General features: G+C 47.7%; 1 protein-coding gene across 1 annotated transcript in view; it reads left to right on the top strand.

The window, feature by feature from the left end:
- The first annotated feature begins 17,380 nt into the window (after window positions 1-17,380).
- PHLPP1 (PH domain and leucine rich repeat protein phosphatase 1) overlaps window positions 17,381-22,798 on the top strand; it is a 141,184-nt gene continuing 135,766 nt past the window's right edge. The window contains exon 1 of the mRNA XM_074576106.1: window positions 17,381-18,918. Within this exon, the coding sequence (XP_074432207.1) occupies window positions 17,532-18,918 (1,387 nt within the window). The 5' untranslated portion in view covers window positions 17,381-17,531. The remainder of the gene's footprint in view (window positions 18,919-22,798) is intronic.

Below are 22,798 nucleotides of genomic sequence, written 5' to 3'. Positions count from 1 at the left end.
TTACGTTAATTTTTTGTCCCCTCCTAAAAAAAATTTGGATTTCACCCTGGGAAATGCATATGCACACATTTTATTGATACAAATATATGGAATAATTGCAGAGGGACTTAATTTTATATGAAATTGCTCATTGCAAAATTTTAAAATTCCACAGTAATTCAGAGTATATCTAGTTTTGCCACCATAAATATTCATGAAGGAGAGAGAAAAGGGGGTGAAGGCAGGAACCCAGGTGGCAGAAGGGTTTTTATGCAGCAGGCGCCTCAGTAATGTCTCTCTATGCACAGTTCTCGTATCGCTGAGAGCAGAGATCGCTGAGCCAAGGCGCTCTCTGGCCTTGTCAAAATCAGGGAAAACAGATGAGGAGCAATAAAAAACAACCCACAGTTATATTGGATGAAGCCCCACAACAGCCCGTGCTCCAGTATTTCGGAAGTCAGGGTTCAGTTTAATCAAGCGTCGGTCTCCTGAGAGGAGCCAAGCACAGCACATCTGGGGAAGGGAAGCTGCAGCTCCATCAGCAAACAGCCATTTTTCTTCATTATTAACAAAACGTGGTTGTTAGTCCTTTTTTTTTGTCAGACAAAGAGAAGAAAGAAATAGCGGGCAAGTGGCAAAGAGCAGCCACTGGCCTGTTCCAAAGATGGTGTCAAATACCCGTAGGTTGGCATTCCTGTTTCCCACTCCCTGTGCTGCCTTGGGGAGCACAACGGCTCCGGCGTTAATTGTACAGCTGAGTGCTGAGTTTCCTTATGGCCGATTCATGCTGACGTAGAAGAGCGTTTTTCACTCTGAACTGACTCCTTTCAACGCAAACGGTGCTGTTAAAATTGCGCCCTGTCGGTCCTGTGAGGTAGGGTGAGCATGGACGGAGGCATTTGTGTGGATCTATGGATGCGTCTGTCTGTTGTGCTGGCTCCGTGAGCAAAGCCTGGGCCATGCCATTTCTGAGAAACACGCTGATTTATCGCTTTATTTCATTTATAGTGACTCATTTATTTGCTCTCTAAAAGCCCTCCACCTTTTATTCTTTAATTGTTGTCGTCTTCCATCCCCAGCACCAGAGGGAAGTGCCCGGGAAGAGGAGACCTGGCGAGCTGACAGGCAGCGCGTACAAAGCCTCGCCCCAGCATGCAGGGGCAAGAAAGGGATGAGGCGTAAACAGAGATGGGATTAGCAAGGGACACCAGGAAGGCCAGGTACCGTTCTCATGTCTGCTCACTGGAATAAGAAAGCTTTCATCGCCTTCCTTTCTGCAGGAGAAGCGTTTAGTGCCTTTCAGTTTCTACTTCTCTTCCCAAAAACACCAGTGGCATGTGGGTGGATAATGCAAATACCAGCAAAGGGTAAGAAAGGTGCCTCAAATAAGGAAGGGACAGGGGAAAGGGTTCATGCAGAAGTTAATTATTTGCAAATTGGCAGCTATACTTCGACCTCAGATACTTGAAGACTTGGCTAATGACACCTCTGGGCCATGAGTAGTTCACTGTAAGACTTGATGGAGGATGAGTCAAACTGTGACAGTCGAGAAGGGCAAATAGGGTGGCTGCCTTTAAAACTGGGCATAACAGAGAAAACTGGCCAACTTCATTTCAGTGCCCAGGAAAATATTAGAGCAAATAATCAAATGGACTAGTTCACACTTGGTGATAAAAGGAGCGAGCACTAAATGAGCAAAAGAAAATTTATTTCCTTTTCCAGCCAGTCATCAGTCTTACAGAAAGGAGAGAGGCAGTAAATGTCATGTATCTTGGCTTCAGAGTACTTTTGACAGCATCTCTGATGTCATTCTCATCATAAGTCAGCTCAAAGGAGGGATTTACGAGAGGGTGACACAAAGCTTGTCAGAGAACTGTAGGGAGAGGGTGAGCGGCAGCGGGCATGGTGGCGAGATGTACCAGGAACAGCAGGGCGAGCTGGTGCCAGGGCTGGCACCGCTCAGCACCATCACTGGTGCCATCGAGGGCAGCAGGGACACCACGCGGGTGTGCACCCCCGCAACGTGGGGTGGGACGGGGAGAAATGGAGGGGGAAGTTCAGAGCAGGGACAAGTTCGTACGAGACGGTGCCGTCAGGCAGGAAAAGGGGACAAATCCAGCTGGGCAGTAGCCCAGCTGGCAGGTGGCTGGGCAGGACCACGGCTTGAGAGCTAAAGCCTGGGAGCACCGTGTTCCTGAGACAAAAATGCAAGTGCCGTGGTGGGATGTACAAAAAAGGATACAGCTTCCAAGGTGCGGGCAGAAGCCCTTTTCCTCTACCCTGCAGGGACAGAGCCACAGCTGGAGGTCAGGCCGTTGGTTTTGGGGTATGGCACCCTGAGAAGGGGGTGTGGGGGGGCAGCCGTGGGGCTGACAGGGGGGCTGGAGAACATCACCTACAAGGAAAGACCGAACGCACTGCAGTTGTTCTGCCTGAAGAGGGAAAGAAGAGTATTTCAACATGTGGGGCTGCAAAGCGGAAGGGAATTACTCTACTCTCTGCCTGTGGGGCAGCAAGGAAGTTTCTGGCTAGTCACTGGGAAATAATTATAGCTAGTAAGGGCAGCAAGGCAGAGGACAGATGACAGCAATGCAGGCGGTGGAGCCTCCATCACTGCATGTCTTCGAGAACAATCTGTTGGAACAACGTGGGTGCAGTTTATATATTATTATTTACGTTACACAATAAGTAATATTTCTGTATGGTATACAAGTTGGTAAGAGAGAGTAAATATCCCAGAGGGGTACCTTCCAGCCTGTGTTCTTTACCAAGCACAGCTCAGGCTGAAATTCTACACGTTACACATCGTTTTCAGGAGAAAAATCACCCACTCAGAGTGCAGCATGAATGCCAAGTGGGAAGTATCCCCCAGTACAGTGCACCAGCCTGTGCTCTCCAGGCCACGGGACACATCCCGCTTCGGGGTGCCCATCAGAGGCTCCAGCGAGTCAAGATCTGCAGAGAGGGAACTGCAGCAGGGCAAAATCTGAACCACCCCTAAGTACTAAACCAACACAGGCCAGGGACCCTGCAGAAAGATTTACCTATGGATCGAGGAGGTAGAAAAACAGGTATCGTTTTGGGTTTCGTTTGGAGCAGTTAGGGCAAGCTTTGCATGCACTTTCAAATGCACCCCCCTTTCCTAACAAGCAAACATGGAGTTCAAGTCCTTGCCTCATCACGGGACTCCAGTAGCTAGAGATTTAAGGGAAACAAGGTCATTTGTGGCTCTTGCTGTAGCTGCGGCTGCTGGATGTGTCTGCAGTTGTCTCTTCTCTTGCTTGTGTGCTGGGGCAGCCCGAATTTGAAGCTTGCTTTGGAGGGCGGCCTCAAATGCTCTGGTTTGCTTCTAAGGGGCTGCTGGCAAGAAGAAATACATAGAAAATCTTTTTAGCTGTGGGTGCATAGCTGGCCTGTGCAGCTCTGATTTGTATGCTGCTACAAACAGCGAACTACAGTCTAGGAATTACGCTTTGAGCCTTAACATTTTCACCAGCTAATGAAAGGCATTTTGATAATTACGTCACGCATAAGGGAAACATCTCTATAGTTACTCAGTAACTAAGATACTTTGTCAACACAGAAGTGACAGGGTTCTTATTGCCTAGTTAGTTACTCAGAAAAATTGAACTATTTACAACAGAGGCATTCAATATATTGTATTTGCTAATGCTGCATTTCAGTGGTACAGCCATGGAAATCAAGATGCCTTAATAGCCTAGAGTTTGTCATGTCTGAATCATGGTGGAGCCCCTTTAGGAAAGAAAATAATGCTTGCAGGGAATGTTTGATGTATGTAAAATGCATACATAAATACATACATCCATTTTATTGGATGGAGAATTAAATTGATGGACAGAGGACACAGGTTATTGTAAAGTTACTGATCTTCAACTCCCGATTCATTTCTAAAGACATGCACCGCTGTGCAGGAACCCACACCCCCAGGGGCATTTGAATGCCCCTGAGTTTATTCAAATCAGGGTAAAAAAAAGAATTTTCTGCTAAATAGGGCAGAAGAAAGAGTAAAGATTATTCAGAGAGGCCGCCTCTGTCTGTGGGTCGGTGAAGTTGCCTCCTCCTAAGCACCAAGAAAATGAAAGCAGAGCTGCGAGAAAACAGCTATTTAGGAGGATCCTTTTAAACATGGATGCTGGCATACTGCTGGGAGGTTGGCTCTTCTTAATCTTTCACTACTGCCTTTTATTATACGTACCGTTCTCTCTCCCCGCTCTGTTTCAAAACAAATGAAAGAGATTAGCTGTGACAAGCGGTATGGGGAAAGCACGCGCCGAAGAGGTGAACCTTTAAAGTACGAAATAAACCCCAGTATTTTATATGCTGCCCTTGGATTTAATTAGGGTAATTAATGCTTGCTCTTTTGCGAAGCAGAGCGACGTGCGCAAAGCCACAGGCCAAAGACAAGTGGCTTGAAGGGGGTGGAGGGAGGGGAGGAAGCCACCAGCTCCGCCGCAGGCCGGCGAGGAGAGGTCCCCTCGCCGCAGGGCGGGTGGTGGCATAAATCACCGCTGCCTTCACACAGCTCACCGTAACCACACGCTGGCCCGCAGCTTCCCGAGCTGACACACACCTTCCTCCGCCCGAGCAGCTCCCGGATCGTGGGCATGGCCTCCGGCTGCCTGTACCCAGCAGCATCTCGCCCCTTCAGAGGGATGAGGGGGGGCTCCCTTCGTTAAAATTGCCTTTAATTGGCAGCGAGCATGGAGTATTATGCAAAATAATTTAACTGAAAAGTGGCAAAAGAGGAAACTGTAAGAAAAGAAATGAGAAGCTCCCCCACTGCTCTGAAGCAACTCCCTTGCTCTTTCTAAAGTAGGCTGCATAAATATTGATCTAGCCGGGATATGCCCTACATTCATTTGCACAGACATTATAAATGTGCTTAAGAATGAGAAATCAATCTTGTTTTCCTGCGCTGTAAACATGTACAGCCAAGAACGTGCACAGATAATGCAAATCACAGCTCTCAGGCTTGTCACTTAGACATCGGGTCAGAAAAGGTGTTCTTGGGGAATGCATGAGAGAAAGACCTTTACCTGTTTGTTTATTTTCACGTATTTCCACTAATCCCTATACAGACCATTTAAAACACACTCCAATTCCAGTTAAAGTCTGTCATCTGACTAGTTTTCTGTATTTTGCCTGCTGAATTTGTTTAGGTTACTTTTCATAACCTTCTCCAAGCAAGGCAAGGTATAGCCTTGGGCATCCCTATAACTTTATCGCTTCCTCTGCCATTAGCCTTCCGTCTGGTTGAGCGCTGCAACGCCGCAACTGGGAAAATCGTATCATTAGCTTGCAAAAGCAGTAGAGTTGCTGCACTAGAGAGCCACGGGGTGGCTTCTGAATCACTGGGTGATTAATAATTAATATGTAATTGTTGGATAATCTGTTTAGACAGTCACAGTGTAGGAAATTTATTAGTATTTCTCTGGAGAACACTGCTACTAAAACAATAAAATTTTAACAAGTCCCCTCTCGCTATAACCCTACCGAATTACCGAGATAGGGCAAAGCTGCCTCATCTTGCTATACATTGTAGTGAAAGATTCTGCCTCTTTGCCAAGCAAAGTGTACGTGTGTTCATAAAGTAGTCATGGCAGACGTTGTGTGACAGAGATAAGGATTTGCGTGTTCAGCTGGATTTTAAAAGAAAATGATTCATCTCTTTCTTAAGTAGCTGATTTACGTTGTTTGAACTACGATTTGGCCAGTTCCTCTGCCAGTTTTCTTGGCTTGACTCATTATTTTCAGTTATTTTCAACTTCATTTACACATTCTAAATTATGTATCCTCTTCATAAAGTGTTTAACTTTAAATTAACAATGCAGAGTCCCTTTTCATAAACATAACTCCAGCACAAGGTGATGCAGTAAATGAACAGAGTAGGTTCATTTCAGATGGTGGAAACCGTATGTTTCAAGACTTGGCAAAGGCAGGAAGAAAAAATGAGTCAAGTGATCTGTATTTCTTATAATTATTTGCCACACTGACAGAGCTCATCCCCGTTGGCCTCAAAATGAGATAATTGTCACGCCGCATTTCAAAGCTGTGATTCAGGAGCTGCAGGATGTGCCTTTCTGTTTCACAACATTGTTATATATGGAGATACTCACCTGCACTGTGACGATGCTGAACCTAGGATATTCCTTCATTACACAAGTGTGGTTTATTTGAACACTGACTAAAATATGCAGAACTCGATAATTTATCAATTTACTCCTAGCCACTAATGATCCTCTGTTAAAACGCTGGATATTCTTATCATGGGCAGATACTCCATGTTATAAAACATGTTTTGTTCAGCTGTACATTCCATGTGATTTGTGGCCACGCTACAGAAGCAATCCAAAAAGATAACTTTGCTTACTGAAGGTAGCTGCCAGGCTCTACTATATGGAGGAGCAGAAGCACAGGCTTACAAAAAGCAGTGTCTTCCAACAAAACGGTTTCAGTCAAAGAAATGGAGCTTAGAGAATAATGCAATGTTACAGCTGAAGTACCGGGATAATTCTGAGCCCATAACATCTGCTCAAATGTAGTGACACCAAAAATAAGCGCTTCTTCCCGTGGTGTTATTCCTTGTTAAAGCAGAGTGTAAACATGTGACATGACCCCAGCACATCAGGGAATTTGGGAACAGAAGCAGCTTGCTATCACAATTACCCTTCCCCTGCCAAAGAAGGAATTTTCCCAGCAAAACTTTAATAAAGATATTGTTGGGGTTGCTTTCCAACAACTTTTACAAGAAGGAAAAAAGGATCAGGTACTTCCTTAGCCCCTCTAATAAGGGATGTTCTCGTGTCTGTTTTACAGCTGGAACAAAGGGTTAGGGTTAGGGTGTTTGCTTGATTTTTGTCTTATAGTAAGAAATTGTATTGAATCATTCCTGGAAGGAAAATAGGGCGGGGGAAGGGGTGTTTAAAAAAAATCTTTGGTGCGTTATAAGGACTAACTTTCCAAAGAAATTGTTCAAGATTTTCCTTTTGTTGCAAATTACTATTGAGTTTGATTAACCAGAACCCTTAGTTTGCTTATTCTACTCTCTTGTGATTTCCCCTGGTTTGAAGCAGTGGGAAGACAATCCCAGCCCCTGCCCAGCAAATCCGCTCATAAATACATGCTGCTTGTTTCCCTTCCACAGTATAAACACAAGGGAATATTCAATGAAGCTGAAAAGGGACACATTTAAAACCGATAAATAGCAAATACTTTTTTTGCACAACGTGATATTACTCAGCCAAACCCCTTCCTTCCTAGCATCATCACAACCAAAATCTTAGCAGGAGTCAAAAGAGGATTGGTAATACATACATAAAAATAAAAAAGAGCTTTGGAAGGGATTTACACTCTCGTGCTTCTGGGAAGAAGCCAGCGTCCAACCCCTGCCATTTTGGGAAAAGGTTTCTGAGGCTGGTTGTCCCACACCATCCACCATCACGCTCCTTGCATCTTTCCTTGACGTGCGGGGCAACGACCACTTTGCAACAGGACACCATCTGGAAGGACCAGTAGTCTAATCCGCTTATATTCCTGAAAAGATATAGGTAGGAAATCTTACAAATTATTTACAAGTCATGTCTATATCTCAACTCTTAAAAAAAACAGAGCCTTTGGTTAGGTATTTAATAATCTGTCGTTCCACTCGTTCGACAGTGACCACGTGGGCAACCAGTTTCTTGCCCTGTGACTCAGACTGCTAATTTCAGCCTGTCAAGTCTTGCCTCACGTGGGTTTTGTGCATGACAAGGCCCTGGGCAATGTGATCTCACTTTGACGTTTGTCCTGCTCTGAGAAGGATGACCTCCAGAGGAGGTCCAGAGGTCACCCGCCGTAATGCACTTTACTTACCAATGCCTCCCCTCTGCAATGAGACATGTTCATTCTAAGTCTCGTATAGAGGCTTTCGGAATTCCTTGGCTTCCTTCAGTCCATGCATCCCTTCAGGGGTACACATTGGTCGTGGAGCAGCCTGCCTTTGTACCTGCCTGGCCCATGTCACTCCACGGTGACTCCGGAGCAGCATGACCACTTTCTTTGACAGCTGGTCCATGCCACTGACAACAGGAGGGGAGACAGCAGAGCTTTTCTAGCCGCTGCTTTCTGCATGTTCCTGCACAGCTCCCTTGAGAGCTCCTGAGTCTGGCTGCTGGTTTTGGAGAGCTACATGGTCCATCTGATTTGGAAGAAAATTCATTCTCAGAGTAAGCGATGAAGAGCAGACATGTCTGAAGGTAAATGCTCCCTCAAGGCAGCAGAGCTCTGGCTAAAGCACCTGAAAACAAAGCGTCACACACTGGGAATGAGCGGATACTTTTTGCAAGCAATGCCACCACGTGGGGGAACGATGTGGTAAATGGTTTTCCACCAATCACTTAAGAATCCATTGCAGGTTCCTTGTACAGCATGGTATGTGACAAGGAGAAAAATATAAAAGGGCAGCCAAGAATGGTAGGACACAAAATAAGTGGCTATCGCACAGAAATAAGTGCAGCCCAGCTGTGCTAAGTCATGACAGATGTGAGCCCTGCCAGCAGCCCATCTGCAAACACTGTGGAGAAGAGCTCTACGGCTAGGTCTTACTTGCTATACTATAGACCAACCACATGGAGAAAACATCACTGCTCCTGGGGTTTTTTTAAAAGCCTGACAGCTCACGGTCACAGGTACCAAGCTAGCTCCCTCCCTCCGCCTCTTCAACTCTGCAAGGAAAACCTTCCCCATGTGCTCCAGGAGGCACCTTTGTCAGAAAATGTGTGGTTGAAAGCTTCGGTCCCTGGCAGTATTGAATCCCAGACCCGCCACTGGTGCAGGACTGATCTCTTTGGTGTGGCAAAGAGAAGTGTCAGGTAGGTGGAAGCTGAAGTTTGTGATACTATTATGAAAAACAACTTACCTGTTTTCTGCTGGCAGAAGCAACGTTCCTAAAAATCCAGCTGACTTTCAAAGCGCGGCATTTCCCAGCTGCGTGGGGGCCACTGATGGGTTTTCACATGTTCATCGCCTGTCTTCTCAAGAGGCCAATGAATACTTCAACAACAAGACATGTCTTGATTTGTGGAATAGGTAGGTCATGGGCCCTGAATATCCTGGAGAGTGTGCTACCAGTGGCAGTGCCTGGGCATTTATGTGCTTAGGAAAATTAAGAGCTTATTCTGCTCTAGCAATGAGAATTCACATCAGTTTGGGGAACCTGGTTTATCCTTGCTCTGACTGGAGTAGGTGGAGTCTCACAGAGCGTTCAGCTCTGTTCTTGGCACTTACAGAATGGCAGAGGACTCCTCTGGAAAGCCAAAAGCAGGATGCTGCTGCCTCGGAAACAGTTTGGATGCCAAATAAATACATGTGACTGGAGTTTGCCATGCCCCGGCCAACATCTGCAAATCTAACGCAGGTTTTCACCTCAGCGAAATCTGGATGCTAAGATATTAGCTGTTCCCCCTTTCCTCTGGCTTCCTTCCCCCCACGTCCTGGGTCAGCTTCTGCACAGATGGACCAAGCGCACGGAGCAGTGGGGCTTTACCGAGACCTGGGTTACTGCATGGGGAGCCATACGATCGGTCGGTCAAATGGTGGACTCACTTTCCTGGAAGTTTTGTTTAGCCTCACCCACGAACACCGGGCTCATCCCATTGTTCCAGGGTATTACTAAGTGCTCCCTTAATCTCATGCAACAGCATGGCACAGCCCCATGACTCCACAGGCACAGCTGAAATGGCTGAGCGAGTGGGCAAGGGAAGGAGATGTGGAGATGTTAAGCGTTTTTGGTAGGCACACTCACATGCAGCCACCTGCATGGAAGTCAACGGGCATTTTGTTACTGTAGTAGCTGGCAAAAGAAAACACCTGCTCCCCAAGATTTAACTCCTTCTGGTCCTTTTCATCAAAGACAGCTCAGATACGTTCCCTGCCAATTTCCTGAAAGCCCTTCTGAGAGCGCTGCTTGGGGAGCTGCACATGTGACAGTGAGCTATTTTAGTATTAACTTCTAGGTTGATCCTGCCAATATTTTAGTTGTATAAGGCTTTATTTTATTAGTCTCCTTGGAGGATTTCTGTGTTTACTCTTAACAAGGTACACCTTTGGTGTTGAAGAAATAAAGTTAAAAAAGTTCCTTCAAAGGGCATAATGTGCATCTTTGTTTATACTTCCAGTAAATTACTGTAGATGCAGCTGTTGATAGCACTCGGTACTCGGATAAATCATCAGTAATACATATTTTGAGAGTTTAGATTCCACTACGCTATCCTCACTTCAGTGCTTATGCCATTCACAAATAAATAACATGTATTTATGTGATAGATTCTTGGTGTATTAAAGCAATACCTGATATACTTAAGGCATAATTCATTTTAATGCAGAGGATTTCCATTACTCAGCTGACAGTGCAGCTCCAGTCATACTGGCACACTGGAGCCGGCAACACACCGTGCAGAAGCGGCAAATACAAGTGAGTAGGGGCATGAACTTCCCAAGCCAACTTTGTTGCCAAACCTACTGTATCGCAGAAACATATCCTCAGTCTTGCATGAAAGGCCTTTATGTACAGCCTTTTAACAACAGACAGTGCCCTCTAAGATATTTACAAGCGAATTAATGGGAGATGACTAAACCCATGAAAAGCTGATACCAAAAATGTCTGAATCTCCTAGGTCACTTCAAATATGCCAGACATGCTATTTAGAGCTATATATTATGTAAAACTATTGCATTCGAGTCAGCGTGTTGGCTGCAGCTTAATGAATCCACATTAATCCATCTCTATCAGTAGTGATGAATACTGTACCTCGAGGAGTTGTGGGGCTCTAAACCAAAAAGGGCTTAAAACGCCATATGAGCATGAAAGATAAAAAGAAATAATTACAAGGAAGGATTTATAAAGTTCTGGAAGAGAATCTTTTTGTGCATTAATATCTAACAGTCAATGAAACTCTTTTTCTTTAAAAAAAAAACACAACACAAACAAAACACGTAGCTTAAAATGGAAGAGCCGAAGACGCAGTAAGAGGATTAGTGTATAGAGGTTGCTGAGTCTACTGGCAATTACGAGGTCTGGCTTTGCAATTAGTAGCAACACAAATTAAAAACAAAATCTGTAACGTACTGCTTTAATTTTAATACAGTTTTTAATATGACACTAGACTATCTAACACAGACCTGTGATCAATCCGGGTAACAAAGCTGGTGTTTCTTTTTCTCAAATTTGTCTCCCTGCACGTGGCTTTCAGCCGGACGGTTAACTCAGTGTCAGCTGCTCATTACCTTGAAGAACAGCAATGGAGAAGCTGCTATTTGCTTCTGCGAATTGCCTTCTTCATACATGACAGGAACAAGAAGTTTGGAGAAGAAACTCCAAAATTGCTAAGATCCTCCCAGCTGTTCCACTGCGATGCTAACATAACACGGCCTGTGCGTGTCACAACGGAAAACATTTGTGTAATCGAAGGATCTCTACATCACGCTGATGGTGATGGCTTAGGAAAACCTCACCTCGCTCAAAACAGTATGGGTTAGCGCTACAAGGAACTGAAATTTAAGTGGCCATGGACTGCCAGCAAGTAACACTGCGTGTCAGTCAAAGAACGGTAACAACGGGATTCTGCACCCACCTCCAGCCCCGCCTCCCAGAAGAAGCTGGGACAGGGCTTTCATTCAGCGAGAAGGAAGCTTCAGAGCCTGGTGCCCCAGTTTCGGGACACGGGGACCTGAGCTCTGCCCATTGCCTTGAGAAGGACTTCATGCGCAGCCAAGGAGGTACTTGCCTCTCCTCTCGTCTCTTCGTAATATAGAAATAGTTACGCTTGCTTACCCACATTTGTAAAATGTTTTGAGGTGCACTGCTGGAGAACATGTAGTGGTGTCGATGCTACTTGTATGGAAGTGGCTTTGGAATCAGAAATACAGATCAATCCTTGCTGAAAATTATTTAGGGGGCTGTAGGTACAAATAACCCTCTGGGTAATGCGATTCCAGTGTTCATGAATATATAAACACCAGGGCAACTGTAAAATAGTTTACAGCCTAATTCTATTTCAGGCATCAATGAATGAAAACTTACCAGTTCAAGAATAGTTCTTAATCATATGATCAACCTAAGAACGCATTTAAACTTAAGAGTTTCCTTGAATAAGCACCATCTTAAATGCTTTTCTACACTGAAGGCCTTACACGCCAAGATGAGCACAACTAGCATGGAACATATACATAATGTTGTGCTTTAGCTCACAGCTGGAGCAGCAATCAACGTAAATTTTCAGTTCCTTATCATCTCCATATCCAATTTACTCCTACAGTTGTGACAATTGCACATGTGGATGAGGGGTACAGGTGCACACCTAGCATTTTACAAAATGAAATTAATCCCTACAGATAAAAGTAAGTATTATTTTAGGACCAGCTTCCATATGATACCATGCCATTTCTCTTTACAAAAGAGGATATTATTATATTGTTTAATTTGAAATGGCCCCTTGGCTCATCCATATCCTGGTCTTTGAATTACTTGTACAGTGGCAAATGTTTTGTCTTTTGCTTCAGCATTTTGACAGTGAAATAAGTCTCTTGCTTCCTTGTCTGTAGGGAAATTCTCCCTTACTAGAAAAACAGGCTACTAAAGAAGAGAGCTGAGTAAGCTCCCTAACATTTTGCAGAGTTGAAGGACATTAAATTCCTTCTTTCTAAGCTCCCTTCCCACTTTTGCATGTTGACTGAAATCACTGATTCATACCTTCTTAAAACACAAATGAACATTTAACAGCACCATCGATGATGACTTATAGCAGAGAAAGTATAAATATAATCTTTCCCACAGTACTATTTCTCAGCACTCATCAACTTTTGATCCAGAACTGACTTGTCAGTCAAGTTTGATGTAGTCAAGGACTGGGGATTAAGCAATTCCTGTTTAATGAGGGCATACTATTCTGACTTGGTATCTTTGAAAACAAAACCCAAACCAGGTAATCATTGCATATTTGATATAATTAAAAAAAATTATCTCTGAGTATAGTTCATGGTAAAACTGAGGCTACAAAGACTCTGTGCTCTTTGTACTATCCCATCGCAGCAGATGTGTCAGAAAAATTAGACAGTACCAGTAAGCCGGCACTGAACTGCCCAGCAAAATATTAACTGCAGCTAACCCAAGGGGTTACGTGAAGTGGTATAATGTTAACAAAGAACAGAACAGGACTGGCAGTGATGTGAATCGAAGATGGACCTGGTCCTCTCCTCTACATTCACAATGAAAGAGTAAGGAAAACCACGGACATCAGCCGATGCCCATAATCTGTCCCTTCCCTTGTAGAAACATCTGAGAAAGGCACAGTGTATCCCCGAAGGCTTTACAGGAATTTGTGAGAATCAGGGCAGGCGGATTTCAGAAGAAGCTGAGGAGGGGTTAACACACTCCAAGCACCACCACAGTTACTGAGGCAGCTCCACGGTTGCGTACGGCAGCCTGATGGCTCCTGCCGTACCTGTAGTAGCTGCCGTCAGAGATGTAGGCAGCGAAGATCGCAACAGCTCCGGCCTCTGTGAGGATTTCAGCTAAGCTTTGGTCTGCTCTGGTGCTCAGGGGACCCTCTGGCTCCGGTAACTCTGGGTGTAATCATCCACAAAAGTCATCTTGTGATTTCAAGATGTTCTGGCATTTTCCTGACACTGTCTGTGGTAGTGTATAATTTGTTCATTATGAAGAGTGTTGGTATGGAGTCCTTTTTATAGTAATCTGTGATAAATTACTTCTTATTCCCTTATTTTTTGTGGACAGCTCCTATAATCAGAAAAATCCTCTTCAAGATTGCCGGGTTATGGTTGGAAAACTGCAGATTGCAAACCATCCTGTTTCATTTTACCTGTCTTCCAAACAGCCGTCATCAATAAAACTTTAGAAATTTCACCCTTCCCCTTCCTCCTGACAAACATCAATTTCATAAACTCTGTTCCCATGTCTCACAACAGCAGTTAATCCCTATCAAAATTCACAGTTCCAGGAGAGTTTAAGAGTATCTATCAGTTACTGGGAAACGGAGAACAGCATAGTTTTCTCATAAGTCGGAGAGTTCAATTTAAATATGCACATACTCACAGATTTCAAGCACACTTCCCTGCATAAAGCAAAAATAACCAGGCTTGGTACCACTAACACGTGGAGATGCTGGGTCACTACGGAAACTGCCACCTTCTATGCAGAGCGACAGCGCGGTCCCTTTTTCCCTCATGGTGCAACTCAGGGCTCACAGGATGCTGGGAGCCTCGTTGCAGTCCTTCTGCTCTTCAACAAATTTCACAGAGCAGTGATAAATCCAACAATTTTTCCACCCTTGGGACTTCAGTACTGCTACTTTGTTTTTTAATTGCATGAAGCCCTTAATTAGGAAGGCAACTGGCAGTAATGAGTTAGCCGGGCAAGCAGGAGAGCGAGGTCAGCTCAGTCCCCGGCCACTTCTCGGTGTTTGTATCGCAGACAGCGGCTGCTCTGTGCAGACTTGGAAAGCTGTGGTGTAAATCCAGAGCCGGAGCTACACCAGTCCACCCCACGGAGGATCTGACCCAAGGTTATTTAAATGACCTTAACTGCATGCTCCTACACTGCGTGGACTATCTCACCACAGGAGACAGAAAGAGCGTGTTTAGTCTATCAAAGAGAGAATACAAAGTCTGCCTATAAGTGCTTTGGGGGGTAAACACTCTGGAGTTATTAAAAAAACACCCTATTTGAGTCAAAGGGCAATGCAATGACGGGTATAGACTACCCGTGTGTAAAATTCAGACTGAAAATCGGAAGGAAAGTCCCAACAGCGAGGGCAGGGTGGCCCTGGGACAGCCCTCCAGTTAGGGCAGAGGACAAATCGTCTCAGCTCATTTCAAAATGTTCACCTTGTTTATCTACCATGTTAGGGGGATCTCACTAACACATTGGATGCAGTATCTCCGGCCACAAGGGAGAAAACTGGATGTCCCAGGAGACCTCTCTTCGGTTCTGTGTTCCTAAGTAACATCGGAGAATCTCTGTGTTCTGGGTTTTTCCTGTGTGTGCATGAACATTCAGGTATTTGAACAATGTGAGAAAAGTAGAGCTTCTCCAAAGAAGAGAAGGGCTGGAAACTGTTTTCTAGAAACTCTCTTTTATTCCAAGTATTACTGTTACAACAATAATGAATGTCCCTAGAGCTTGCTGTCTCCTTCTGAGTGTGTCCGTGTTTGCACACAGAACATTTCTCTCACACATTTACATCAAGAGACCTGGAGTAACTTTCATGAAGTAGGTGGCGTGAGGGTGGTGCAAAGCAGTAGAAATAAACCAGAACGTACGAAGCAGCCAGAACCAGAGCTCAATATACTCAGTGCTGTACTTCTGCTGCATGCTGCTACTGGCAAAGGAGGTTTTGGGCACCAGTTTAAGCCTTTAATGGCCAACTGCTGCCGTCATCTTCTGTCAGTCCGTGCTCTGGACGTTGTCCTGGCTCTCTCGTGCAGCAGGAATTCCAGAGACGCTCTTGCTGGTGATTGCAACCCCAGATACGGGCCAGCAAACTGCATGGTCAGACCATAATTAATTTACAGATTGTTCTGTTCAGAAAACGGACGGTTTCCATATAAAGGTAAAACATCAGCTTCGCTGTTACAAAAACTTTTAAAAGGTAATCCCACATTTCCATTGCAAGTTCCTTGGGGAATACTTCTGTTTTCTGTGATGTATTTCGCTTGTACATGGTATGAAGATAGTAATGTGGAAGTGTGGAGGACTGTTTTATTAGGAGAGGTAAACTTCAGTTTTATTATGGTTCTGGTTTATTTATGGTTCATACATTATATGTATGCACTAAAAAGACCCACCAACTAAAAATAATGTTTCACTAAGAGTTTATCTCAGGGTTTTCAATGATTTATCTCCCCTAACATTGACGTAACTGTTAATTGCCCAGAACTCCTACTTTATTGCAGTCTATAGCATTTTTGATGAATATCTGGCAAGATGTTTCACTGTGATTTTAGAAAATGTATTAAAAAGGAAAGAACTCAGGCAGTTACAGCCCTATCCAACTGGCATTACTCAGCTAAAACATCCCCAGGAGCATAAGAGATCTCTCTGAATAAATACCATAGTGTGGTGTCCTTACAGTATGGAAACTCACACTTTAACAATGCTCGTTGAATTTATCTGATTGCAATTTTTCTTTGCGGTAATTCATTTAAAGTAACACTTTTTGGGGAAAAATGTTGCCATTTAATGGCTGCTTCTAAGCAACTTCCAGGTAGTATTTTCAGTAAGTTTAGTCCCTGAAATACAGTGCCAGACTAATAGCACTGACACTTTCTGTGAGTGTCACAAAGCAGCTCCTTCTTGGGGGGTTGTGTGTAGACAGATTTTCCAGACATGTTTCCCTGTTTCTCTCCATCTTGGATCTGAAGAGATCATCTCCCTCCTCAGATGACAAGCTTGCTCAGCCTGAGTGCTTGGGTTCTGCGCCGAGAGCCAACGGGGAGAACACCTCAGGCGGGGAAGAGTGGGACGGGTACGGTGGTCACTGGACCTGTGACACCGTTGCGCGTAGGCTGCCGGGTGGCCCTTGGCCAGTGGCTACTGCCCAGCACCGAGGTCCCCAGCGAGGCGTAGCACAAGGGTGACCGCGCACAGCTCTCGTCGCCAGCGCTCCGGGCCGCACTGCTTCCCTTCATCAGCTGCTTCTGGGAAACCTTCTGACAAGACTTAAGGAATATCGAGCGCGGGACAAAGTCCTGGAATGATTTTAGAAGAGATTGACGGCGCCTCCCCGGGGTCAGCCAGGGCGAGCGGCCTGACTTACAGCATATTCCGGCCTCCCGCCCGGGCGCTCAGCGGGCTCTCCCACCGGCCCTCGGAGGCGGCGCGGCTGCGGAAGGGAAGCCGGCCGGCCGTTCACGGGTAGGGCCGTAACGCACCCCAGGGCGGGCAGGACTCACACCCACACCCCCCTGCTGGGAAAAAGACCGGGGACCGGCCGCCCCGGGGGCGCTGGACGGACAGAAGGGAGCCCATAGCGCAGCGGGAAGCCGGCGGGGCCGGGCGCAGGCGCTGCCGGGACTTGTAGTCGCCGGGTGAGAGAGCAGGCGGCTGCGGACTACACTTCCCAGCGTCCCCCGCCCCCCCCCCTCCCCGGCGCCGTCACGTTGTGTTTATCATCCCGGCCCCGCCCCGCCGCGCGAGCGGTGGCGTCACCCCTCGCGAGCCTCCCTCGCACGGCAGTCCCTGTCGGCGGCGAGGCGGGTGCTGCTTAATATTCATGAGGCGCGCAGCGCGGGCGCGCGGGGTGCGGCGGCGGGCGGCTCACTAGCTCCCTGCCTGCCTAATGGCGCTCGCGACAGCTGGGGCGCGGGGCTGAGCCGGGCGCGCGGCGCGAGGGCACCGGCGGAATGCTGCCCGCTGCTACGTAATCCCCCCCGGCACGCGGCGCCGCGCTCCGCTCCCCCTCCCCCGGCGAGGCGGCGGCGGGCCGCCGATCGGCGCTCCCAGCAGGGCGGCGGCGGCATCCCCGGCCCCGCGGGCGATGGAGCCCGCGCAACAGCGAGCGAGAGAAGCCCCGGCGGCGGTCGGCGGTCGGGGGGAGCCGGCAGAGAACGGCTCCCCGGGCAGGAGGAGTCAGGCAGCGGCCGGCGCGGAGAGTGGCGTGGATCCGTCGGGCGGCGGCGGGCAGCTGGACGGCAAAGGACCCGGCGGCCCGCGGCGGAGGCGAGGGGGAGCCGGCGGCTTCGCACCCCCCGCGGCGCTGGCGGCCGGCGGGACGCCGGCGGCCCCCGGCGGGGCCGGCAACGCCAACTCACTGCTGCTGCGGCGGGGGAGGCTGAAGAGGAACCTCTCCGCCGCCGCCTCCTCGCCCGCCGCCGCTGCCCCCGCCGCCTCGCTGGGCACCCGCAGCCTGGACAGGAAAGCGCTGCTGCTGAAGCCGCCCCGGCAGCTGCAGCCCCTGCAGCCCCCGGAGCGGGACTGGGTGCGGCGGGACCTGCAGCGGGGCTGCGTCCACGTCTACGAGCGCCACATGAACTGCTACCTGCGCCCGGTGCTCTGCACCCTGGAGACGACGGCGGCCGAGGTGGCCGCCCGGCTACAGCAGCTCGGCCACCGGGGCGGCAGCAGCGTGGTGCGGGTGCTGGGCAAGGCGGGCGCGCCGCCGCAGCAGCCCCCGCCCGAGCCGGCGGCGGCGGTGACGACCCCCGCCGAGGCGTCGCCCGAGCCGGCGGCGGAGGGGCAGCGGCCGCAGCCGGAGGAGAAACCGAGGAGCCGGCGGGGGACGCGGAGCGAGCTGGCCGGAGGAGACTGCGGGGAAGCGGCGCGGCCCGGCCTCTTGCCGCTGGGCGGCAGCGCCGAGGAGAGGGACTTGGCCGGCGGCCGGCCGAGCCCGGCGCCCTCCGACCTCAGCCCCGGGGCGCCGCCGGCCGAGCTGTACCTGGGGGGGCCGCCGCTCTCCTGCCCCTCTCTCTTGGGGGAGCTGGGGCCGGCCGGCTCCGACACCGAGAGCTTCAGCCCCAGCGCCGAGAGCGTCTCCGACCGGCTAGATCCCTACAGCAGCGGCGGCGGCGGCGGCTCATCCTCCTCGGAGGAGCTGGAGGTGGAGCCGGTGCCCCCCGACGGGGTGGAGGCAGGTGCCAGGCCGGGTCGGGGCCCCCCCTGCCCAGGGGAGCTGCCCCCGGGGCGGGCAGGGGGGGCGCCGGCGGGCGCGGCCGGCGGGCGGGAGCTACCGGCGGGGGCCGCGCCGCCGGGGCCGCCCGCCTTGTACGTGCAGCTCCACGGGGAGACCAGCCGGCGGCTGGAGGCCCACGAGAAGCCGCTGCAGATCCAGAACGACTACCTCTCCCAGCTGGGCTTCCGGGACCTGTGGCGGGTGCAGGAGGAAGGCATGGACTCGGAGACCGGCTGCCTCATCCGCTTCTACGCCGGTGAGCGAGGGGGGCGACCGTTGAGGGGAAGGTGTGTGTGGGGGGCGGCCGTTGGGAGGGGGTGACCGTTGGTCCGGCGGGCGCCGCCGTGAGGAGAGGGACGGCTGGCGGGCGGCTGGGCGCTGCCCCTCAGCCGGGGCCGGCGCTTGGGCTGTCTCCCCTCACGGGGAAGGTGCCCCGCGGGTGTCTCCCCGCCGCCCCGGAGACACCCTTGGCTTCCTCCGGCAGCCGGCTCGGGGCAGGTCTGCCCCGAGCCGGCTGCCGGGGGAAGCCAAGGGTGTTCGCGGTGCAGGGAAGCTCCGGGCTGCCCCAAAGCTTGGCGCTGTGTCAGGGCAGCCTCCCCTCCCTTCGAGGCGTGGGGTAATGGACGTCGCTCTTCTTGTTGTTTTCCCCTTTCCAGCAGCGGCGTTGGGCGTTCGAGGTTAAACGTGCCTTAATCTACCGCTTTTCCATAGCGACGAGAAACGCACGGGGGATGGAGGGGGCGAAGGGCTGTTTGCAGGATGCCCGGCAGCTCACTCGGGGTTTCGTTGCGGGGTGGGTGTGTTCCGGCGGGCTCTGAGGCCGGCTAACAGCGGAGCCTAGGGCAAGGGGAAAGCTGCGGGCAGTTTTGCTCACGAATCAAGGTTGCAACTGTGCGGGGTGGGGGGGGCGGATTCCTGAGCTGAGAAGGGTGCGTTCCTGCAAACAAAAATCCTGTGCTTAGTTTTCCACGTTGTTAGCCCTTGCGATCAGTTTTCCCGTTTGTTAGAGTAGTGGGACTTCACCGAGAGACTGAGGCAGTAAGTGAGGAAAGTATGCAAGTACAGGACATAGCCTTTGAAAACAGCGCATTCAAAACCTTTATAATGAGAAGGCAGAAGCTTTTTAATGCAGCTTTGCTGTTATAACTTACAGTACAGAATCTGGGGAGTATTGGGTGGAAAAGTTAGCTCCCACGTAATTATGCAATCTTCTGCAGTTTTAGAGGGGTTTAAAAATACCTTGTGTGTCAGTTGAATAGGTTTGTATAAAATATTGTAATCTTGGAACTCTGTGGGTTTTAACTGTCTGTCCATCTGTCCAAGAAGGAGATACTGTTCTGTGTTCAAATACCTAGTAAGTTCTCCTGTGAAATAGGTAAATGTGGTATCCAAAGATAAGGTCATGCTAGCAAAGTAGCAAATGCCATCCATCCCCTTGCTGGGTTGGCTGAGTGGAGTGGTCCTTCACTGAACCGTGACAATTCAATGTTTTAACTCTGAAAAATACAGAGATTCTTCTCTCGAGTCAATTCTGCTGAATGTCAAATAGAGGCGGTAATGGTGGGGTGGGAAGGAGAGCAGTATGCTAGATAAGGGCCCTGCTTTATTCAGAAGAGAATGTGGGAGTGGTGGCGAGTGGTCAGTTCAGCTTTTGTTCAGATTTCTTGGTCGGTTGTATAGTGATCCTGGCATAACGAGTGCAGAAGTAGTATTCGTTCAAGGGATCGACAGAAATAGGTTAGATACATTGGTGTTAGAAAGGAGCTAAAACATTTTTTTTAGATGATGATGGTGGTCTGTGTGTTTCTCTGCCACGCTGTTGAGGGTGGAAGTCAGCAGGTGATGCTGGAAGGGATGTTCCTTCCTTTATTTCCAGTCCTGCAGTTAAATGGAGATGCACAGACACGTTTTAAAATGGGACGACTGTGTGCCTCCTTTCCTAATAGGATGTGTTCTGAAGAAAACACAATTAGGAAACATAGCTAGGGCTTACACACAGTTAAACCTGTTTGCATGTAGTTTTTATGCATTAAATGATTAATTCCGTATGTTAAATGCAGATGTTGCAATTCTGTTTTCAGTGTCTCGACTTGATTGCTAAAGTAGCTCGTGTGTCCTGGACTTCCTTCTACAAAACTACTAAATAGAAATGTATTTCTATAAGCATACATAGGATTAAATTAATGCAAATTTATTTTGCAAGTTCATATGCTAAGGAGTGTGCCTCTTTACTTCAAAAGTGCAGTGTTTTTTGAAACTCTTATCTCTTTGAGGGGATCTGTGATCAACATCTAAAACACCTGTGATCAGGTGCTTGTAGCAGAATAGTTGCAGCATCTAATGTAGCAGACCAGCCAAAAACAGCTAAGAAAATATTACTGACATGTAATCATACTGATTTTATGTAACTGTCTTGGCAAGTTATCTCTCCTTCCTTATTTTATATCCCCCATGCCCTGAAGATGAAAGGGAGGGAAGGAGGGATACTTAAAAAGAATACACATCAAATTGAACTGGAAAGGGGAGTGGGTTTTGGCCCCAAAGTTAGGGTGTTTTGCTTAGAAGAAGTAACTTTTTTATAAGTGATCCTCCAGGATCATACCCTAAGGAAAGCTTTAAAACAGTGATTTCCTGTTTGCCTGGGACTTCATTGGTTTAAGCAACCTGGCTTGTCCCATGGGTAGAGAACTACTAGCATCTCTATCCCTGTAATTTCCTGCGAGCTGTCTCAGTAGGATTTGGCGATCCTGGTCTTGTACTGATGTAAAATGGCATAAACCTAGGCTGGATTTATTGCATCGCTTCTAAAAAGAATTCTTTCCCCTAATCCCCTTGGAGTGGGGAGAGAAGAGAGCACAGTGGTGACTTTTGGTCTTTTTTATTTCTGAGGAGAGACACTTTTAAGACTGGAAGATTACTATACTGAAGCTTAACATTAGAAATTCCAAATAAGATGATACAGCCAATGGCTCTATGATTCTAGTGATTACTGTAGGTTGATAATTTCTCTAGTTGTGGAATCTGAAAAATACATATTTTTTAAAAAAAATTGCTAGGAGAACTGCAGAGAATCAGGATTTTTTGCTATGACAAAACAGCTTTCTTAAAAAGTATCAGTCCTCAAACATTCTGTAAATTAAATATCTCTTCTTTTAATGCAGAATTACAAATTTAAAAGCCCCTAAAACCAGAAAGTGATGCTAGGAAGGTAAAAGCACTTCTTGTACGTTGCCTTGGTTTGTTTCAGAATGTGGTTAGTGCATCTTTCTTTTGGTATCTCGTCTCCTTTTCTTAGTTAGAGTGTGAGTGTGGTTGATTTCTTCAGTCTCTTGACTCTGAGCATTAAACAGATAATGCCATTGCTAAAACAAAATCCCTTACAGCTTTAAGGGTCTGTTCCTACTCCCTCTAACATCAGTTTGAGCAGAATCGGGCATTAGTGACTGGTCATGCATGTCAGCTGTTCTCTCTGTTGAAATCTATTTCAACAAAAGATACCATCCTCAAAGTTTGAAATACTTAATATCTGTTTAAAAGGATATGGTTAAATAGCTTTCCGCTGAGATATTACGTTACTGAGTTATGGAACAGTATAAGAATCCATAGTGCAATTACAGTCATGATATAGTCACTGGGAGACCGATTAGGTCAGACTTAGTAAACTATTCCTAAAACCGTAAGAGTGGCTGTGATCCAGAAGGCTTCTCGCAAACAAGTTATACTATTCCTTATTGCTCTGTAAAAATAATTTTTGTAAAACATAAATTGCCCCAGTGGCCTTGACTTCTCTATAATTTGCCTGTAGAAGGAAAAATAGACTAATACACTAATCTTGTAATTCAAAAACTGCAAAACTGCTTATTTGTATTGAGACTTCACATGAAAAATAAGTATGGAATTATATGCAGGGCTGTGTTAGGCACAATACTAAGAAATGCCAGGTGTAATTAGGGGTGTTAATTTTGCAACTGGCTGGCAGGTTTTATATGGGAAGAGATGTTTTTTGCTCATGTGACCTTTTAGAAAGCTGTGAGGAGAAACAAATCCAGCTTTGTCTTAAAGTTCATTATAAGAAATGTTGGTCTGTCCAGTATGAAGATAAAGGTGGGAAGATCTAGTGTCAGGATCAGTTGCAG

This window comes from Larus michahellis, chromosome 2 (genome assembly GCF_964199755.1).
Source record: "Larus michahellis chromosome 2, bLarMic1.1, whole genome shotgun sequence".
Lineage (NCBI taxonomy): Eukaryota > Metazoa > Chordata > Aves > Charadriiformes > Laridae > Larus > Larus michahellis.
The sequence above is the reverse complement of the archived record's forward strand: the minus strand, read 5'-3'. Positions and strand labels throughout refer to the sequence as shown.